The 21,858-nt window shown below is 40.5% G+C and overlaps 1 protein-coding gene across 1 annotated transcript in view; it reads left to right on the plus strand.

Annotated features, from left to right (window-relative positions):
• The window catches only part of CCT3 (chaperonin containing TCP1 subunit 3), a 35,447-nt gene that overhangs the window by 1,046 nt on the left and 12,543 nt on the right, over positions 1 to 21,858 (plus strand). Inside the window, exons 2-8 of the mRNA XM_080279219.1 lie at positions 3,732 to 3,793; positions 4,634 to 4,810; positions 5,694 to 5,848; positions 10,159 to 10,345; positions 11,288 to 11,476; positions 15,935 to 16,198; positions 21,049 to 21,321. Coding sequence (XP_080135345.1) covers positions 3,732 to 3,793; positions 4,634 to 4,810; positions 5,694 to 5,848; positions 10,159 to 10,345; positions 11,288 to 11,476; positions 15,935 to 16,198; positions 21,049 to 21,321 — 1,307 coding nt within the window. The remainder of the gene's footprint in view (positions 1 to 3,731; positions 3,794 to 4,633; positions 4,811 to 5,693; positions 5,849 to 10,158; positions 10,346 to 11,287; positions 11,477 to 15,934; positions 16,199 to 21,048; positions 21,322 to 21,858) is intronic.

The raw sequence follows: 21,858 nt of genomic DNA on the forward strand, positions 1-21,858 counted from the left end.
GTTTTGTCTATTTGCAGATGCTTCTACAGGACAGTAGCAAAAAGTCTTCAGTTTACATGTATATATTTATACAGTATATATTTACTAATATCAAGTCAGTGGCTTGATGGTACTTGAACTGACCTGTATTAGGGATAATTTCATAATTCTTGTGTCTTGAACCCATACAGTAAATTTTTGCAATGTAGGCATTGTCATCTGTGCCCAGTGCTGTAGTTGCCTTGGTATCTTACCCTCTGTGGATATGATATCAGATTTGCATACTCTAATTACTGAACATGGACTTAATATACCCTATAGTTATCTTTATTGAGAGATATTTGTTCTAGGACCAGTCTGTTTGCTTTATACTGTATAATTTTTCTGCCCAGCATTACATTTAACCCGTAAAAGACGGGCATCGTAATGTTTTGACACGCTCAGGACGGGCATAATCGGTGGGTGCTATATGGTGGGGTTTTTGTGGGGGAGGAGATGTGGAGGGGTGTGGGGGTTGTGGGGTGGTGCAGGTATGGGGACTGGGTGCTTGGGGGAGGTGGGGGGTGAGGGGGAAAAGGGTAGGGATGGCAGTGGGTGTTGGAGGGTTGGGGTTGTTTGGGGGGTATGGGGGTGGGGGATGGAGGAGGGTAGGGGGAGAGTGGTATGGGGTGGGGGATAGGGGGAGGGTGGAATGGGGTGGGGGATAGGAGGTGGTGGGGGGAGTGGGGGTTGGTGGGGAAGCAGTTGGAGGGATTGGTATTTTGTCGAGGGTGTGAGGGATTGGGGTAGGGGTGGTGGGAGGGTGGGGGTTAGGGGTGGTAGGGGGCTGTGGAGGGTATTGGGGGATGGTGGGGGGAGTGGGGATTTAGGGGTGGGAGGAGGGAGGGAGGGTGAGGGTGGGGGTGGGCGTTGTAGTAGGGGGTTGGGGGAAACGTGGTTGCATGTGCAGACACCTGTCTTTTTGGCCCTATTACCATTGGACAGCAATTGCGGACACCCGTCGTTTAGGGGTTAACTTGCTTCATTATCAATTCCTTCCTCAAGCCCTTTTCAGGTTTGACTTTTTCTGTTAGTCAAATCATTTGATCCTAGTAACTTTTCTTATAAATTAGATTCACCAGTTCTTACTGATGTTTTCTATGGAGGGAAATTGAACAGCCACATCTCATGCCACAATTTTGCATTTTATTAAAACCCCTCACGTGAGTCATTTTTCTTAATTATAAATATGGAGCCGTGTTACATTATGATATTTCAGTGGCTGGAAGGTTGTTTATGTTTTTGCTGTGGCCTCAGACTCATCCGTATGTGAACATTTGGAATTCTGGTTGAAATGATCCTACTGCAGTCCACCATCTTACTTCTAGAGGATAAGGAGGGAGTTAAGGGACAGTTGTATAGCTGGGCAACAGTGACAAATGGTTAGATCACTGCCATCCCATGAAGGCACCCGGCTCCAGCACCATGGTTATGATAAATACAATATACAGTAATAAACAATAAGAGCTCCAGAACCAGTAACTTGTTCTACTCCACTGGCAACTTCATTCCATAGTTTCATAAAAAATTCCACAGAGAGCTAGTTTAAGGTTCTGTACATCTAATACAGCACTTCCTTTGACCCCTTACAACCAGGTGGTGTCCATTATATTTTACTTATGTTGCTACCACACAATTTATCTGTGGATCAGTTTGTCCATTTGGCTATTGCCAGTGACCAGAATCAGAGTGCCTCTATGCCACCCTGTCTCCAACTCATACATTTACCTCTCCATCCCTTTCCTCCATCTTAACCACAGTCTCCTCCACCTGTGTCACACATGCTTTCTTAATCAATCTCTTATTCTCCAACTCATGGTACATCTAGTGTCAAAGGCATTTATTAATGGTGTAGTACAATATACTGTATTTAATTCTTCCAGTTTGAAATCTACCTTAAGCTAAATGAAATTATTAGATTGCAAAACTAAAAGGAAAACAATACCCATGTACTTATTGGGTTAAACCAATGATTCATTCATTCCCCACCCCTCCCTATTTTTTAAAGTATATATTTGAGCTTAAATTGTACTTTTATATTTTTAAACACTTTAACAGCTTGAATCTGGTGATGTATCGTATACATATATATTTTTTATTCCTATTAACTACTGGCAGTTTTTTAAAGTTTAAGAACAATCTCCCATAATGAAAGTGGCACTGAAGGTTACATCCATCCCACCAGTTCATAAGTCTCTCCTGGGCTGTATAAAATCATCAGATGATTCTCTTAATAAAATAATTATTGTATGACCAGGTACATAACTTGATTCAAGATTTAAAACAGAACACTTCCAGAGGCCAAATACTATAGGATAGTGTCATCTTGGAATAGTCACATTAAATTCATAATTTGTCCCAGGCATCCTTTACAAATTTATCCCATAAGTATGATGATTGGTGAATGATTCTACATTTTTGCATCACCTAGGTTATACTGTAATACAGTATTCAGTTTAACTTCAGGGAAAGAGCTCAATGTGAAAGGATTAGAAATGTACTGTTACAGCCTTCATTGCAGTTACTGTACTGTGCCTCTTTTTTTCTTACCTGCATTACATAACATCAGTGAGAGCTATATGAGCTTATTTTTGTTCCTGTTAGAGACCAGATGTGAATACTGTAACCTTAAGAATGTACCTACTCATATATTATCCATCTATGGAGGGTATGCTGTCATGGCCTCTTCTGACTCCTAGCTCATCCTACCCTCTTGCCCATATCTTTACCCCCCTGACACTTTCATATATATATTTTAAAATAAACCTTTAGCTACTGCAGGCAAACCACTAATTCCACAGCGTCCATTTTTACAGGGTATACTTTCCTGCTCCAGACCCACTGCCCATCAAATATCCATCCCATCCTATCCTTCATTGTTATCCTTTTCAAATTGCAGTACAGTATAATGGTCTAATCAAACTCTAGCAGGAGCTGCCTGTTCTGGCCTTTTACAGTTATCCTCATTTAACATGTACATCCACTCTTTAGTTCACTGTATCCATTTCTTTACCCTCTTTGACACTCCCATGGAGTGATGCAGGTCATGCCATCAGCAAATGTGCATGTCTATTTTATCCTTGCTATTATATATATACCCAAGTTTCATCAATCAAAGAGAACCAGAAGCTCATTTTAGTAAAGGAGTTCAGATAGGATGTTTCCTTGAGTCAAATACAGTACAGTACATTCACTTTGCAGTAGCCTCAGTAAAATTCTGTCCTGTAGTATTCCATGTGCCTTTCAGGGTTTAATGGGGTATGTTGTACGTTTGCGTATGTATGCATGTACCTTACTGTATTGTGGTGTATGGCTTGCACATGCCGGAGATGGACAGACAAATGTGCCATACAAGCCATGTATTATGGGTCCTGATCAGGGTTTCACACCCTCTTTACCTTGGTACCAGATGGTCAATGAACTGACTTTTATCTGCCAAGACCATATGAAAGGTAACAATAGAGGGGGGGGGAAGTGTTAATGTTTAGGTTTATGTGGCAGAGTTCACTTTTTGAAGTACCTGTGCAGTATGTCATTGTAAATTCTCTCTCTCTCTCTCTCTCTCTCTCTCTCTCTCTCTCTCTCACACATTGTAACATTCATCTTTAGGTGGGGAAAAGGGACCAGAATGATGAAGATAGTGATATTCAGTATTGCTCTCAGACAGTGGATAGATAAAGTTATGTAACACTGCAGCATGTGCTGTTTCACAGATCAGAACACCAAACGTGAGAGTGGCCGCAGGGTTCAGCTACAGAACATCAGTGCTGGCAAGGTCAGTCTTGGATTTTGGCTTTCAGTGTGCCTGGTGTTAGTGTATCATTTTATAACATTATGTAATTAAAATAGCTACTTCTACATTATTAGTATGTTTGAATATTGCTGCTTAACTCTAAAAGTAAAGGCTTTGCTGGGTCATAATATCATTAGTTTCAGTTAAGTTGATGTGCCATGTTAGATGTACAGTACATAGGAATGTAGACTGCAGTACTTAATATCATATTAGTTTAAGTAGTTTAGCCTGGATAAATTATATTTTCAGATTAGAATACAATACAATAGGAGTGCATATAAACTTTATCACATGTCTATCAGTTACCTATCTTCTGCATGTGTGTATTGTCTGATGCTTTATCCCATCTTTGGTTTGCAGTGGACATAAACAGAAAAGGTTGCTAACAGCTCCAGTTTGAATACAGTCAGCTATATAACCTCATACTTGTACAAGCATTACCAATAGTCAGGTTGATGTTTGACAGCCAGGAGATTTACCCTGGCTGCTGCATGGAAATAGGTGGCTCATTCAGTTATTCAACTGTGTCCAATAGTCATCAGAGGTTTTTGTCATTTTATTTTTAGTGGTTGCATATATGTTCAGTTTTTCTTTATTTTGCATTACAGTAACCCCATAGCTATTGTAATGAAGGGATACAGTAAAACTATAACAAGGCATCATTAATTAGTAGTATAATGGGGAATGTCCTAAACATTGTTTTTTACAATACATCTGCAAAGCTTTCATTAGCTGTGAATCATTATGTTAATGTTAGTATACCAAAAAGAGTGGAATTTTAATGAGGGACTGTAGGCTTATTGATCTATCTTGTGGTCACAGATGATAGCAGATGTAATCCGTACGTGTTTGGGTCCACGCTCCATGCTGAAGATGTTGATGGACCCCATGGGCGGCATTGTTATGACCAATGATGGTAATGCCATACTTCGGGAGATCACTGTACAGCACCCTGCAGCCAAACACCTCATTGAGATTGCCCGCACACAGGATGAGGAGGTGAGAAAGATGAGGGGAGGGGAGTTGAAAGGTGAAAGAATGATGATGGTGGAAAGAAGGGTACTAGTAGAGGAATATAGATTGGGATGAATTGGAAGGGGAAGAAAATAGAAGAATGGAACAAGATTAACAGAAATAATAGTGGGAGAGAAAAGAAATGTTAGAAGAGTAGAGAGAAAGATTTTTATTGGGAAAAACAGCATTGAATAGGAAGATGAAACACTGTACAGTACCAGTTTTAGAGGTAAGTTATGGTGGATGGAGAGGGGAAAAAAATATCTTCCAACTGCATTGATTATGAGATGGATATAATGTTGTGGATTGTTTGCAATGCTGATGTATTATAGAAAAACAAAGTGACTTGGTGAGTGTTGGGTATTGAGGTATTTGTGGTGTAAGAGGAAGAGTCGGGTTACATTGAATCTAAGAGTAGAACAGCTTATAGTGGTGTGTTTAAAGAATGCGCATGGATAGTGAAGGGGAAAGAAAAAAAAAAAAAGTCTGCAGAAGTACTTTGTAAGAATTACACTACCGTACTGTTCGAAGAGGAAAACTTGATGTAGTATGGAAGAAGAGTAATACAGTGTATTGGAGAGAAAGTGATTGAGAGAAGAAAAAGAAAAGAAGAGGTAGCTAAGAGAATCATGTATGGACAAGTACAGTATCATAGCTTGGAGATGGTTCTTTCATGGCCATCCCATAGAAGGGTTCCTCGGAGAAAGCATGGCATCAGTAATGATGATGATGATGAGAGTTGACGAAGGACGAAGAGGGACTGAGAGACCAAGAGAGGTTTATGAAAATAGAGCTATTATGGAGACTTCTGATAGGGTATTAGTGAAATTGATAGATATTTCCAACACTGACGAGAATGTGGCTGCAGGTTGGTGATGGGACAACTAGTGTGGTGATTCTGGCGGGTGAACTACTGGCTGTGGCGGAGCAGTTCCTCGAGGCCAAAATGCATCCAGTTGTACTCATCCAGGCATACAGGATGGCACTTGATGATGCTCTTGTCATACTCAAAGACCAGCTCAGGTGAGAGATGGTAGCTTGGCCGAGGGTGAGGGCAAGTTGGGTGTTTACAAAACAGTGGTATGATAGTAAATGGTACAGTAGATGATACAAATATGCTTGCTTATTATTTGTAAGCAGTACTTTAGCAACTAACCCTCTCTAAATGGTGTCCTGTTTTTTGTACATGACAGCATTTTTTTTTTTTTTTTCCCACAACTTTTCACTGTACACATACTGTAATTCAGTTTTTACTTACTAAATATACCCCTGTACAAGAATAAAGGCAAGTGAAGTTAGTGCAGAAATTATCATGCCAGAAGTCCCATGAGTGTTGTAGGAAGGGTACATATAGGAAATATCAGAAAAAGTAAGAGATATTGCCTGGTGAGTGATGAGCATTGTGGCTTTAGGAGTGGTAGAGGGTATGTTGATCAAGTATTTGTAGTGAGACAGATAGTGGAGAAGGCATTTATGGATCTGGAAAGTGCATATGACAAGGTAAACAGAGAAGGATTGTGGAAGGTTTTGTGTCTGTGGTGTTGGTGGTAAACTGTTGAGTGCCATTTAGAGATTTTATGATGGTAATGAAGCCATTTAGAGCTTTTATGAAGGAAGTGAGGCATGTTTTTGATACATGGGCAACTAAATTAATAGTCCAATATCAGTGCTGCATGGGACAAGGGTGTGTTATGTCTCCATGTTGTTCAGTACTGTATATAAATGTGGACTTTGTTATAAGAGAGGTAAAAAAACGAGTAATGGAGAGAGGATTGGTGTTGGTAATGAATACAGTGCAGCCACCTTATACGACGTCTCGTTATGTGATAAATCACTACAACATTAATTAAAAAGTTATACCCTGTCTTGGTACAACATTAAAAAATTAATCACAATTTCACTACAACAACACACTGATTTCGACATCCACCTCTGAGAATCTTATGCAGACGCGGTGACACACACAACCCAAAATGACCGCTCAGTGTTTACATTTGTTGTGATCGTTACCTTTCGTTCTAGTTTGTGCATGAAAGGCCACTGAAACACCATTGTTATTGTTAGATAATAGTGGAAATGCTTAATAAATACTCGTAGTGCATTGTGCAATATTAAGTGAAGTGGTAGTTTTTGTGTGTGATATACTGAAACTTGTGACGTGGAAATTGTGTCAGCCTTACGTATCCATCATCCCCTTTTGAGGCCTTTACTCTTGCATGAAAGCCACTGAAACACTTGTTATCGCCAGATAACTGTCAAAGGCTTACCAGATAGTGCAATGTGCAATATCAAGTGAAGTGATATATTTCGTAAATGAAATACTGAAACTTGTGACTTGGAAATCGAGTCAGCCTTGTGTATCCATCATCCTCGTTTTAGGCCTCTACACAGCTGACTGAGCCAAGATGCTTGCCCAGTGTTTACACTGGCTATAATCGTTGCCTTTTGTTTTATTTTGTGCATGAAAGGCCACTGAAACACACTTGTTTTTGGCAGATATCAGTGCAAGTACTTGACAAATAGTGCAGTTTGTGATATTAAGTAAAGTTATACCACATCTCTTTTGTGATGTAGTCATCCAGGCCCTCCAACTGTCCCCCATCCTGGGGAGCAGAGGACCTGTGGTAAAGACTCATACCTGCATAGGACAAACTTCAGGTGGGTGGCTGAGGTTATTTAGGCCATTTTAGGCTTCGCGGTCAAGATCACCCTCCCTATCCCCATTGAACCTATGTTATATCGACCTCTTTGTGCGATATTTCGCCATGCAGTAGGTCTTCACTTGATGCAACCCTATCGCATAACGAATGCACTGTAGTGATGGATTGAATATGTTCAATATATTATATGCTGATGATGTGTGCTGCATGCAAATAGCAGACAAGAGCCTGGTAGACTGGTGCAGGGTTGTGTAGATTCTTTTTTTGAGTGTCATACCTCGAAAGTTAATGTAGATAAGAGCAAAGTGATGGTTGTTGAGAGAGAAGGTGATTCCCAGTGTGATGTTTTGTGAATGAAGAGAGGCTGAAATTGGTGAGAGTTTAAGTACGGTATCTGGGTGCAGGGATAGAGAAGAGAGCTAGAGGTGCATAAGAAGTGAAAAGTAGAGTGGTACAGGGAAAGAAAGTGGCTGGTGCTATTAATAAAGGCCTTGTTAAGAAACAGAGCTCTGAGATTGGTTTTTGGTAGAGGCTTGCATGAAGGAGTTTTAGTGTCAACTCTAACTTAAAGATGTGAGACCATGGTTGGCATCAAAATGAAACGTCTAGAGTAGTGGAGATGGGGCTGTTGAAGAATGTGTGTGAAGTGCAGAGAGTGAAGAGGATAAAGAATACCCGGTAATCTAATCTATAGAAGTTGCAAAGTAAGGAAGTCTGTATACCATAGTTGAGAGTGTGCTTAGATGGCATGGGCATGTGGGGTGAATAGAATGATGAAAAGGTTATGTTAGTGAATTTGAAGGTGAGAGATGTGGTAGGTCTAGAAGAAGGTGGATAGTTATTGGAAATGAGTGTGAGAGAGAGGGAAAAAGTTACAGTATAAGAGCCAGCGAGGCTTGGGAAATGACAAGCAATCAAGTTGACTAGATGAAATTTATGAGGAGTGTATGACCAGGGGCTAGCACCCATTTTTAACCTGACAACTATCAGATTGACTTTCGTCAGGTCGGTGAATGTAAAGCTATGTGCAGAATGTTGTTGGATATGTTAGGTGGAGCCAAGATTCTGAAGGCTTGAGTTGGAATGTGGTTCCTTTGGTTGGGCAAACTTTGGTTAGTATCTCATTCCATCAAGCTTTTTTCTGGCTCTGTGGACCCTGCCTCACTCCACCTTAGAATGGTGATGGAGGTCTTGATGATGATGATCAGTCAGTCATTAATGGTGTGTATTTTTTTTTTTAATTTTGTAGTTTCTTTCAGCACTTATTTCCAGGGTGATGATAAACTTGTGTATACTTTTTTAAATAAAAAAGGAAGGTGTAATTATATAGTAGAAACGAAGAGGCAGAAAGACTGATCAATGATTAGAGGGAGGAAAGGTATTAAGCAGTATGCATTGATTGGTAGGATGAGATGGAATGAAGCATTAATAGTGTACTGAAACTCCCAGTTTGTGATCACCTAATAGAACAGTTGTGAGCATTAGTTGTGGTTAACCATCACTATTTACAGGGCATGTGCAGCAACAGGGTAGAGAAGCCAAACTCACTTTCATCATTGGGGTCATGAATGACTGTCAGAAATCAGGAACCAGTCTGCTTCAAGAACACAGCTGTCCCCCCCCCCCTCCTTTTTTTTTTTGTATTTATAACATGACCCTAGTGATGTGCAAATTGTAGTTGCCCTTGTGCAGTTCATTGTCCTCTTTTTGGAGAGTAAGGAAGGAATTGAAAGATTCATTGGGCAGCAGAGTGGATTGATAAAATGAGATAGTCTTTATGCCCGCCACCTCCTCATTTCCAACAACAAACTTGCTGACCTTATCAGTGAAGCAAACACATAATGCAAGTGGATAATGACCACCTCTTATTTCTGTGATTGAGGAAAAGCCTTCAAAATCAAGCAAATTAAAGTTATATTTGATAAGCATATTACTCTACATCATCTCATTCCTTCAGCAAACATGGACCTAGACAGCAGAACTTTGATGTTGATCAAGAGCTTTATCAGCACAGTATCTGATTTAATCTATTATATGTTGATCTCTGCATTCTTGTTGCATCCAGATGATATTTAGCACAACAAGAAGCATATTTTTCTCAGGAACTTATGAAGTATATTATTTCACAATGAAAGTTCTCTGTGTTAAGTATCATCATGTAACATTAGAAAGTAAAATAAAAGGATGCCAGTATACTGTAGAAGTAAACTAAATTCTCTAATCTTTTCGCTTGGTCTCACCTGCTTCTCTATAGCAAGCCCATTTGCTTTAAGCAGTGAGACATACATGGTGGACATAATCAAGAGTCACATCAGCACAAAATTTGAAGTAGCCAATGCTTTCATTGTATTGACATCTTTCTTATAGTTGAGTTCATGCTGCCTCCAGATGATTATTCACCAAACAGGAAGCCAGTTTGTCATGAGTATGTTAATTTATTCACTGTGAAAGCTTAATAAGCCTTCTGGTGGTAGAAAACATAAAAGAAGATATTGTACAATGAGTTTATCATCATCGTTGTCATCGATATTCTCAGGGTAAGATAGGATTCAGAAATATTGTTAGAGGAGGCAGAGAGATGGGAGAACTTTCGACAGTATGCCCGTCATTCGTGTCATTTCATAAAGTGAGCTACAGTAGCCATTTCACTTAACCTCACTTCCTTCCCTTTAGCAAGCCAATCGACCTAAACAACGAAGCACAAATGGTGGAGGTAATTAAGAGCTGCATTGGCACAAAGTTCCTGGGCCAGTATGGGGACCTGGCCTGCTCCATCGCTCTACGCGCCGTCAAAACAATTACAACAGAGCAGGATGGACGCAGAGAGATTGATGTTAAGAAATGGGCTAGGATTGAGAAGGTGAGAGACTGGAGAGGGATTCACAGACTTACAGTCAGTTCCATTATGTAACTTTAATTGACTGTGATAGGGAATATGAAGCACTGACGTGCAGAAGATTATACCTGTAAGGTAGAGTCAGGATTTGGGGGACTTCAATGGTGAGGTATGAGTATGTAACCCATTTCATTAGATATTTTGTTTTTTAACTCTCTGTCTATCATGTTTTTCTCTCTTCCTATGTTCAGGATCCTAACTCACCCCATCTTTGGGTGAGAAAGAGATTGCAGTGATAATGAACTTTTAAGTTTTGCAGGAAGAACATGCACTCCCCTTACCCTGCCCTTGTGACAGAAACAAATGCTGTTACCATCATCATCCAAACCATTTTCCACTCTAAGGATAGGGTGACCTAGGGTTCAGAAAAAAGAAAAGGAAAAGTACAATAGAGGAAGAACTACCAACAGCATGACTAGTGAAAAGGGTCAGGCACTCATTCATTCCCCATTCAAACACCCATCTAATTTTTCCTTCCATAACCAAGATCTGTTTTTGTATTAGCAATGAAGGACATTGGAAGAATTAGCTCTTTTCTGTTTCTCTTCTTCCTTCAGAACAAATCTCAGTCATGAGAATTAATTCATTGGTAGTTTAAGTATTGAATTTGGCCTCTATGACAAGGGATAAATACACATCTGTTTATGTGAGGCAGACTGGGATAGGATGATGAATGGATGAATGAAAATAAATGTGAGGTGGAAGCAATGTTCCAGGGGCTAGAATTGTGGGTAAATGAGAGTGTGTGGCCCATTTCGCTCAACTTGCTATGGGTTAATTTTATATCATATGTTTCTTACTCTGTGGACCCCACCTCACCATATTTTTGAGTGGGAAGAAGAGGTCAGGATGTTGATGACGGAAGAATAAACCTCTGATCAAGCCCATCCTCTCCTGACATCACAGATTCCAGGTGGACCAATTGAGGAGAGCCACGTGCTTAGTGGGATCATGATAAACAAGGATGTGACACACCCGAAGATGAGGCGGCGTGTGGAGAAGCCTCGCATCATCCTCCTTGACTGTCCCCTTGAGTACAAGAAAGGAGAATCACAGACCAACGTTGAGATGTCTGCTGAGACTGACTTCACTAAGGTACGTTGATGTTATGGGAATACAGAATGTTTTTTTTTTTTTTTTTTTTTTTTTTTTTTTTTTTTTTAAAATAGGAAAAGTTAACTTAGTTTCAGTGCAACTTATAAAGCAGATTTGATTCCCTGGTTAGTACATGCACTTTTTTTTGTAATACGAAGGAGGACCATTTATATTTTCATATTGTTTCATCCTTGGCAGAAGAAAATGAAAAGAAAAAAAGAAACTGATTACTAGTAATGTAACTTTATGTATTTTTGTTTACATTATCCTAGTTTTGTTTTGGCATCAGCACATCTCCAAACAAATTAACCTCTACAGTGTAAAAGGTCTCCCAAGCTGAATGAAATTAGGCATAGTAGGCATACACCAAAACTGACATCACCAGATTGAATGGTGTAATACTTTTTGGATAGGTATTTGGGGATGGCGTGATGGCAGAAGACAGGGTGATATGGAAGCAGTTTGTTTGTGGCCACCCCTTTCAGGATTAAGTGCCCAACTATAGACAGATAGACCTTACCACATATTTTGGTGAGAATAAGGGTCAGAATGATGAGAATTCAATACCCCTCACAGTGAGAGGTCTCCTCTTTCATTTTTGTTTTTGAAGGCTCCTGCATGCTTGCATGGGTTGGCCTTGGTCACATAATGGTGCCTCTCCATGCCGCATGATCTATGGGAGCCTCCCTGTTAAGCCCCTTAACCCTGAGGTCATACTTAATGACCTCATCCCATGTCTTCTTCGGTCTACCCGTCGCAATTCCACTCCCGGTATTAACGCTTCTCACATTCTGCACCCAATTATCATCGCCCATCCTCTCCATATGCCCAAACCACCTGAATGTACCTCTCCTCATCATAACACCAATACACTCCAGTCCCATCCTACCTCTCAACTCTTCCATTGTAACCCCCCCCCCCCCAGGCCTTGCATGCAGGGACGCACTGCACATCCACGTAATCATTGTCATTTCTGTACACATGAGCCTGTGAATATCCTCTGCCTTTACTGCCCAGGTCTCACTGCCATTCAGTATTACACTCTTAACACATGCTACGTACAAAGATCCCTTAGCAAATAGAGAGAGCCCTCTCAATGTCAGGAGAGGCAACAGCTCCCTGAGTCTGCCTTTTAATAACACTACATCTCTTATGCACCCGCTTATCGCAAGCACTGCACAAAATGGAATTACTTCCCACACCCTTGTGGCAGATTGCACGTGGCCACTCTCCCTCTTCTTTGACAGTACCATCACCAACCCTAGATATCATCACTTTTGTTTTATCTACATTTACTCTTAAGCATTTGTGCCCCATACCATCTCTCCACATTCTAAATCATTCCTCCACCTCCTTTTCATTATCTGCACTCAACACCAAATCATCAGCATACAACATCTCCCACGGAAGTCCATTTCTGAAGTCTCGTGAGAGGTCTTCAGGTACCATGATAAACAACAAGAGACTCAAAACTGACCCCTGATGCACACCAATATTCATGGAAAACTCATCACTCAGATCTCCATTCACTCTTACCTGGGTGCTAGCACCCACATACATGGCCATAACCATCCTAACCAGCCACTCCTCCATCCCAAGCTTTCTCATTGCCCACTTCACCACCTCTCTAGGAACTTTGTCAAAGGCCTTCTCCAAATTAGGCAAAACAAAGTACAGTTCCCTTTCCTTTCCTGTATATTTTTCCTGAAGCAATTGAACAATGAATGGCATCAGTGGTCCTCCTACCTTGCATTAACACAAATTGCCTTTCATCAGTATTCACGCTTTCTCTAATCATACCTCCTGGAACTCTCACCATTACCTTCATGATCTGACCTAAAGCTTTATACCTCTATATTTTCATCTTTCCAGGGCATCACCTTTCCCCATGTACACATTTACAATTACACTCTTCAGCCAGTCGTCTGGGACAATACACTCATGTATAATCATATGGTATTTATCATGCCAGTGACTAAGCCTCTTTGATGAATAAAATCATCTTGCAGAGGAAGTAAGGAAATAAACATGACCATAGTAGTGAAAGAGTTGAAAATAGAAGGTACAGATTCAATCTGTACATGGAGGGGGTTATAAAAGATATACAGGGTAGGACAGTGGATGTTGGAGTGACCCGACTAAGAGAGGGCAGTGTTTGGAAACTCCCAGTACTGTTGTTTGCAGATTATATTGTATCGTTAAGTGAAGACAAAGAGGAACTGCAAGGCTTTGTGAATGAGTTTGGGAGTGTGTATAAGAAACAGAATCTAAAGGTAAATGTAGGAAGTTATGGTCTTTGAGAGAAATGAAGTCACTAAATGTACAGTGAGGCTGGCTGAGGAGGAAATGGAAAATGGGCATGCATTTAAGTACTTGGGTAGTGTGATGAGTAAGGATAGAAGTTGAGAGGGTGAAGTACTTGAAAGGGTGCAACAGGGAAGAAATGTTGCTGGTTCTTTGAAAGCAGTGATAAGGAACAGGGAAGTGAGATTGGAAGTAATAAAGTCACTGCATGACAGTATTGTGATACAAACTAAAACTATTTATCTATTGCCAGACGCCTTAATCCCATACGGGGTTGCCACAAACAAATTGCCTCCACGTCACCCTGTCCTCCGCCATTTCACTGCCCTGCTCCCAACTCACACTAAAACTAATATATTTTTACATAAGTTTTTGTCTCATAACCAAGATTTGTTTTTGTAGAAGGAACAAGAAACCTGGATAAGACTACTCTCTCCTTTCCATTTCCTTCCAGTGAAAATCAGTCACAGTTACAGCAGGTCATTGGTCCTAAGTTTGTGAATTTGGCCTCAGAACTCTGCTAGTTTGCCACAAGTCACAACACCAGGCAAGGGGTAACTTTTACACACACACACACACACACACACACACACACACACACACACACACACACACACACACACACACACACAGGTATTCCCTGCTATACGATCCATCACTGTACAATATCCCACCTTAGCGATGTAAAAAAATTAACATCCTTCCCCACCTATCGTAAAAAAATTAACATCCTTCCCCACCTATCGATGGGCAGTCCCCGGTTATTTTTTTTTATTTTTTTCCTACAGATTTTGATGATATTTTCGATGTGTTTAGGTTGATTAATAAACTGTTTCTAGACTTGATTATTGTGTTTTAGTCATAGGTGGGGTGAACAGTTGTCATTTTGGGGTCAGTTTAATAAGTTTTATTTTTTTTCCAGACTTATTTTTTTACTATTTTCAGGTTTTTGGGTTTAGGTGAGTTATAAACTGCTTTTTAGGCTTAGTTTAGCTTCTTTTAAGGCTATTTGGGGGTTTAGGTGAGCTAGAAACTTGTTTTTGGACACATTTGGGTGAGTTTTGGACTTGGTTGGGGGGGGGGTAATTCCAGGGCTCCCAAACACATCCCTATACTTTCTATTGTATAACGTCCCTGTTTAACAATACCTCATCTCAACAATGGGTTTTCCCAAACTCATTTCATCATTATAGCAGGGATGACCTGTGTGTGTGGAGAGAGAGAGAGAGGCATATAGTTGCCTTTATGTTCTTCTGTCCTGTCCTCAGTCATATTATTTTTGCTTTTAAGTCAGAGAGTCAGAGATTGTATTAATAAGCCACTTTTATTTCATTATGTAACTTTATCATAGTCTTTGTTTTCAGCAGTTTTTTCATACGCATTTTGAGAGGAATGGTTATTTATTATTCCCAGACAGTAGGAACTGATGATAGGATGGTGGCTTTTTGTCATCATTATATCTCACATTATAGCAGGACAATAGTAGATGGATCATTATATCTCACATTATAGCTGGACAGTAGTAGATGGATCATTATCTCTCTCATTATAGCAGGACAATAGTAGATGGATGGTTACCATCAACCGAAGGAGGTACTACCACAAGGGTGAATTGTGGCTACAAACTTGGTAACTTGCAAGCAATTATCACATTTAGACAAGAAACTGAACCATTATAAAGTGTCAAAGGCCAAGCCAAAGCTTGCACATTTTTGCAAATCTTATTAGATGTCTTAAATTTCTTTTTTCATAGCAGCTTCCATTAACCGTTGGGAAGTAATTTACTGATGCTGGCATTTGATTCAGCCTCCAGTCCATTGAAATTATCAGCTGTGCAATAGCCAGCCTCAGTAACAGGATTCCTTAAGAGGAAGCACGGCATCATTTTGCATGCTTGTTTATGTATATGGATGTACAGAAAGTGAAGACAGAATCATCATTATAGTGATGGCTGTGTATTATCACCATTATTATTCCCATAATCAGGAATGGAGAAGTGTGCATGCGTGAGGGTGATGTAAGTTTGTGGGAGAGCAACCTGATGGTGGAGGATAGGATAACACAGAGGCAGCTTGTTTTGGGGCACCCCCCTCAGGGATTAATGCATATACCAGTAGATAAATAGATGGATAATGCATGTTATTGTTGGTACAGATGCTGGAGATGGAGGAGGAATACATCAAGAACCAGTGCTCAGACCTGATCACACTACGACCAGACATTATCATCACAGAGAAAGGAGTGTCTGACCTGGCCCAGCACTACCTCGTCAAGGCTGGCATCACCTGCATCAGGAGGGTTAAGAAGTCTGACAACAACAGAATTGCCCGGGCCTGTGGTGCCACCATTGCCAACAGGACGGAGGAGTTGAAAGAGGAAGATGTGGGCACTGGAGCCGGTTTGTTTGAGATAAAGAAGGTCAGTAGAAACATTGTTTGTAATCAACAGGTGATCTAGTGGTTAGAATGCCCTGTGTGTAATAACAACCTTGTCTAAACTGGAGGTGCAAGAGATCCAAGAATTTGAAAGGGGAGGATGTGGACACAGGAGCTGGCTTGTTCAAGATGAAGTTGGGCATAGTTGATTTGTTTTCAGCTGACAATTAAGTCACTCCCTCAAATTCAGTATCAAGTCTGTTTGCAAGGAATTCGGTGAGCTTAGTTATGAGGTGGGAATGGTCTGGTTACTCTCTTGCTATCTTTTACCTTAGTGTAAAATTGCCATATCTGTCTTAAAGTGTCAAGTTGTATCAACAGTTTATCGCTAACATAAAATGCTTGTCACAAAGAAGTGCTTTGGAAAGGATATAAAACCGTAGCATAGACTTTGCCGCTAAGCTATGTGAGATGATCTACAAAAGGACAACAATTTGGGCAAAGTTAGCTGAAAGAACTGCAGAAACATTGTTGATAGTTTGCCTGATGGTCTTGTGTTAGAGTGCCCTAGTTGGAGTAAAAGTCATGCATAGGTTGGATTCCCAAGAGGTGACTAGTTATTCAGTCATGTAATGCCACGAAGAGGAGTCAGACTGTTCAACCATCCTTAAGTGTACTGGACTGTTGTAGCTTAACAGTAACCTTGTGACACCTTGAAGCAGTACGGTAATTATGTAAGGAAGTAAATGAGATTAACTGGTGGCATTACTTCACACTTTTATTTTTTTATTGCTCTGTCAATCTCATCTCTTTCCAGCATTGATGGTTCTCCATTTATGCTTGCTGTACCTTCATTTCTTGATCCTACCTCACCCTGATGAAGAAGGTTGGATGGAAGTTTTGTGCTAGTTCACCCACTTCAAACTCACCAGTCATGTTACCAAGCAGATAATTTTATGTAGTTTATGGTAGACTTCATAGTTAAGGGCTTAATGAATGCTGTGTCTGACCTCTGCATTTTAAAAACTCTGTCCTAAGGTTCATCTGGAGATAGCAAGAAAAATTTTTCATTGGATTGAAGTGGCTAAAGTTTCTTCCAGTCTTAATGCTTTTTTGTTCTTGTATTTCTGGATCCTACCTCACCTCGATTAAGAAGATTGGATGGCAAGTTGTTGCTAGTTCTTCCACTTTCTGTTCTCTTGTTTCCCCATTGTACCTCTCCACATAATACAGTCTCTTGCTTCCTAAGCATTATGGTTATCATTTTGTTACCAGATTGGAGGTAAATACTTCATCACTGAGTGCAGTACCCCTGAGGCTAAGTTCTCATCATCTGCATCCTCTCTCATCATTGCACTTTTCCAGTGTTCTTTTCACCACATACCTTTCCTTCTCTTTCATATCCATCTTAATCAAGACTAACAATATTTCCTACATTATGTTGTTCTGCACTTTCACCTTACTTTGTGTTCCTTTTTATACATGTTGTCAGTTTATTGTGAGATCATGGGAAAATATTTCATTGTACAGTCATTCTCTTAATAAACATAATGGTTACTGTTTTGTTACCAGATTGGAAATGAGTATTTCATGCTCTTCAGAGAATGCAGTGAATCCAAGACTGATTTTGTCCTAGCTTTCTTCCCTTCTTTTCAGTTATGGATTATTTTCTTCTCTTCCTCCTCTCACCATTACAGTGTTCCAGTATTTTTCAGAATGCATGCTTCTTCTACTCTTTCACATCTAGTTAAGCTTGGGACCCATAACAACAGTAAGAACAATTCTCTCACTTTATACTCCTCCACGCTTTCTCGCTAACTCCCTGTATATCCCCCAAAAGTGGGATCATGAACTGCCAGAGAAGGGCAGTTCAGCCCGTTGTTCACTAGGTTCATGTTTCAGATGAGCCTGAGGGTGCAGTTGCTGCTGCTCTCACCCAACATAACTATCTTTCTTTTCCAATGGGCAATAATTTCTTCAGTCTTGGAGGCTTACTAACACCTCTTTCTTAACGATTTATTAAGCATACTACACCTCGGTATTATTAGTCACATTTTTCTTCCATTGTTTTCAAAAAGATGTAAGCTAATGTTGACATACCATATCACCAAATATAACGATAGGGAATAGGTGCTAAGGAGTCTTCTTAACCAGTGAGAATAAGAACTGTATCATGGTCATTATTTTGTCACCAGGTTGAAATACGAACAGTTAATGATCATTATGGAATGCAGTCACCCCAAGGTCAATTTTCTCCTTGCATTTTTCTTTTGGTTTTGGTTATTCTCTTCCTTTTGTCATTATTGCACTGTTCCAGTTTCTTAAATACCCCATAAAGTTACTCTCCTATCTCCACATCCAGTTAAACCAGGGCTACAACATCTCATACATTATGTCATTCCACTCTTGTACCTATCATAGTCATTCTCATCTAATCATCATGACCTTTTATCCAACCTAAGGACATTAATGTTATATTGCCACGTTGGAAACAAATACTTCATCACAGAATACAGTTACGCCAAGACTATGGTTCTTTTCAGTTACCTTTCTTTTTTCTCTCTTTCATTAGCATTTGTATTTCCCAAAACAGTTTCTTTCACACCACATACCTTGCCTACTCTTTTGATTGCAGTTGAGTCTAGATCCATAGCAGTAACATGAGCTAGCCTTTACATCATATATATACTGTATATATATATATATATATATATATATATCCATCCATCATCCAATCCTACGTTGCCCCATGAGGAGCGTAGGAGCCCGGGGCTAGGCAGTTGGTCCTGACATTTAAGATGAGAGTGACCAACCTCACAAGCCCTTGGGCTAGGCAGTTGGTCCTGACATTTAAGATGAGAGTGACCAACCTCACTCATCCCTGAGTGGCATTACGTGAGCAATAAACCCCAACCACCTCTTGGATATAAACCTTCGCCAGCTCAATCCGATTGGAGTACAATAATTACCCACTAAACCACCAGGCACCAAAATTTGGTTATATGGTTACCACCCAGCGTAGTAAATAGTTTCCTGGTGTACAGGAAACCATTTGGCTTGTCACTTAGTGTAGAGTCACCCATAGGCAGAAGGAAGAGGAAAGAATGAAGGAATGAAAGACAGAAGGGGGAGTGTAAAGTCACCTGTAGGCAGAAGGATGAGGAAAGAATGAAGGAAAGGTAGAAGATGGAAGGAAAGAAGAATGGAGGAGAGGACAGGGCAGACACCCGAGAGCAGTACTACATTGAGTGAGTGGATGGTGAGCGCCCCCACCTACCACAATTTTATTTTTATATATATATATATATATAATATAAATATATATATATAATATATATATATATATATATATATAATATAATATAATATATATATATATATATACTATTTCACACAGTATAATATTCTTCTATCCGTCATCCAGTCCCGTATTGTCCCTTCATAATCTTAGGGGCTCGGGGCTAAGCTATTCAGTTCACACATTTAAGATGAGTGACTAGTTGCCCATCCCCAAGCAGCATTGTGTGAGCAATAAGCTCCAACCACTCCACAGAATGAGACCATTATGTTCCACTCCTGATGAGAGCACTGCAGCTCACTAGATCACCTGGCGTCTAAAAATTGTCTGATGGCTCCTAGCTAGTGCACTACATCAGTACAAAGCATGAAGACCCATGTTCATATCACTTCATGCAGAAGTTAATTGTCTCGTGAAGGGGAAGGGTGTCAAGTGCTAGAGGGGGTTACTAATTTTCTCTTTCAACTTGTATTACACAGACTTAAAGAGTACAGAGGAAGTACAGATAACAGGAGGTTTGTTGACCCATGACGAGGTTATATTGTCAGATTTGAGGCAAATACACCATGTTTATTATACATTCTTCCATTTTCAAAGATTAATGTTATTTTTCAATGGATCAGAAACTAGTATTTCATGATCAATAGAGAATGCAGTAACCCTGCAGCCAATGTGCCCAGTTAATTTCATTTTTATAGGCTCCAGCAGTCTTGCACGCATCGGCCTTGGTCACCCGATGGTGGCTGTCCATGCTGCTCGATCTCTGACAGCCTTCCTATTCAGTTCGTTATCCCTGAGTGTGACGTCCCAGGTCTTTTTCAGTCTGCCTTTCTCAACCCTACCCCCAACATTCACACTTCTCACTTTCTGCACCCAATTGTCATCCCCAATCCTTTCCACATGCCCAAACCATCTCAGTCTACCTCTCCTAATCATAACACCAATACACTCCAGTCCCATCCCCCTTCTTAAGTCGTCCATTGTAAACCTAGCTCCCTCAGGCCTTGCATTCAAGGATGCACTGCACATCCATCTAATCATTGTCATTTCTGTACATTTGTGCCTGCAAATATCCTCTTCCTGTTTTGCCCAGGTCTTGCTATTAAACAGTACTACACTCCTAACACACGTCACATACAAAGATCCCTTAGCACTGAGGGAGAGCTCTCTCAGTGCAGGAGAGGCAACAGCTCCTTGAACTTCTTCGAGCCACTCCTCAATCCAGCCCCACCTCCAGCATTTAACATGTCTCCCAAGTAACAAAACTCTTCCCCCCACTCAAGAGACCCACCAGCATGATCAGGCCTCTCCTGCCTGACAGTTTCCAGTTATTTTCAGTTACAGTACTTATCTGTTCCTCATCTCACTATTGCACTTATCCAGTTTCTGCCACATTACATACGCTTCACACATGCTCCAGCAGTTTACCAGTGACCGTAACCATTCTCACATGATATTGTTCCAATATCTTTACCCCACATTAAGCTACTGTTCAAATATGTAATTACTCAGTTGTCAGATTAGAAACAAGTACTGTATTTCATGTTCTCTATACGGTCATTCTTTTCCGTCACATTATGATTGTTTGTCACCAGATTGGAGACGAGTACTTCATGTTCATCACGGAATGCAGTGACCCAAAAGCATGCACCATTCTCCTGCGTGGCCCCAGCAAAGACATTCTGAATGAGGTGGAGCGCAACCTTCAGGATGCATTGGGTGTATCGCGTAACTTGGCATTGGAGCCATACCTGGTGCCTGGTGGTGGGGCCGTAGAGATGGCTGTGTCTCAGCTACTACAGGAGAAGGCAAAATCAGTCACCGGTGTTAAGCAGTGGCCATACACTGCGTTAGCAACTGCACTGGAGGTGAGGGGATGAGAGTATGGGAGTTGGGGTTAGAGAGAGAAGGGCAGGAAATATAAATCATGAGGTAAAGAATACAGCCTAAAAATTAGGAAAAACTCTCAGAAATAATGGAATGAACTTTTTTTTATCCTTTACACTGCCTGGACAGTGGTGTTGGGAAGGGATGGCGACATGTGGTGCCATGAGTAAATTGGCATTGCCCAGTAATACAAACATCCTTGAACTCTGTCCCCTCAAATGATAATGGGTTGCAAAAGAGGCAGCTTCAGCTTGTAGTACTCTTGTTGATGTCCAGATGGCCCTCGAGCCACAACTTTGGAGGAGAGGGCAACAAGAGTGTGTTTGTAAGAGAGACTCGGTCATGTGAAGGAGTCAGTGCAGTATGTACTTGGAGTTCATTATTTGTTGTGTGTACCTGTTTAATATATTTGTTTGAAATTTAAGATATCACATTTCAGACAAGACAGTTACTTTATAGTATTACTGTATATCGTGAGACAGACAAGGGACTTGCACTTGGTGGCACTGTGCACCCTG

The sequence above is a fragment of the Coenobita brevimanus genome, chromosome 77, assembly GCF_032717465.1.
Source record: "Coenobita brevimanus isolate Jiangsu-jjx chromosome 77, ASM3271746v2, whole genome shotgun sequence".
NCBI lineage: Eukaryota > Metazoa > Arthropoda > Malacostraca > Decapoda > Coenobitidae > Coenobita > Coenobita brevimanus.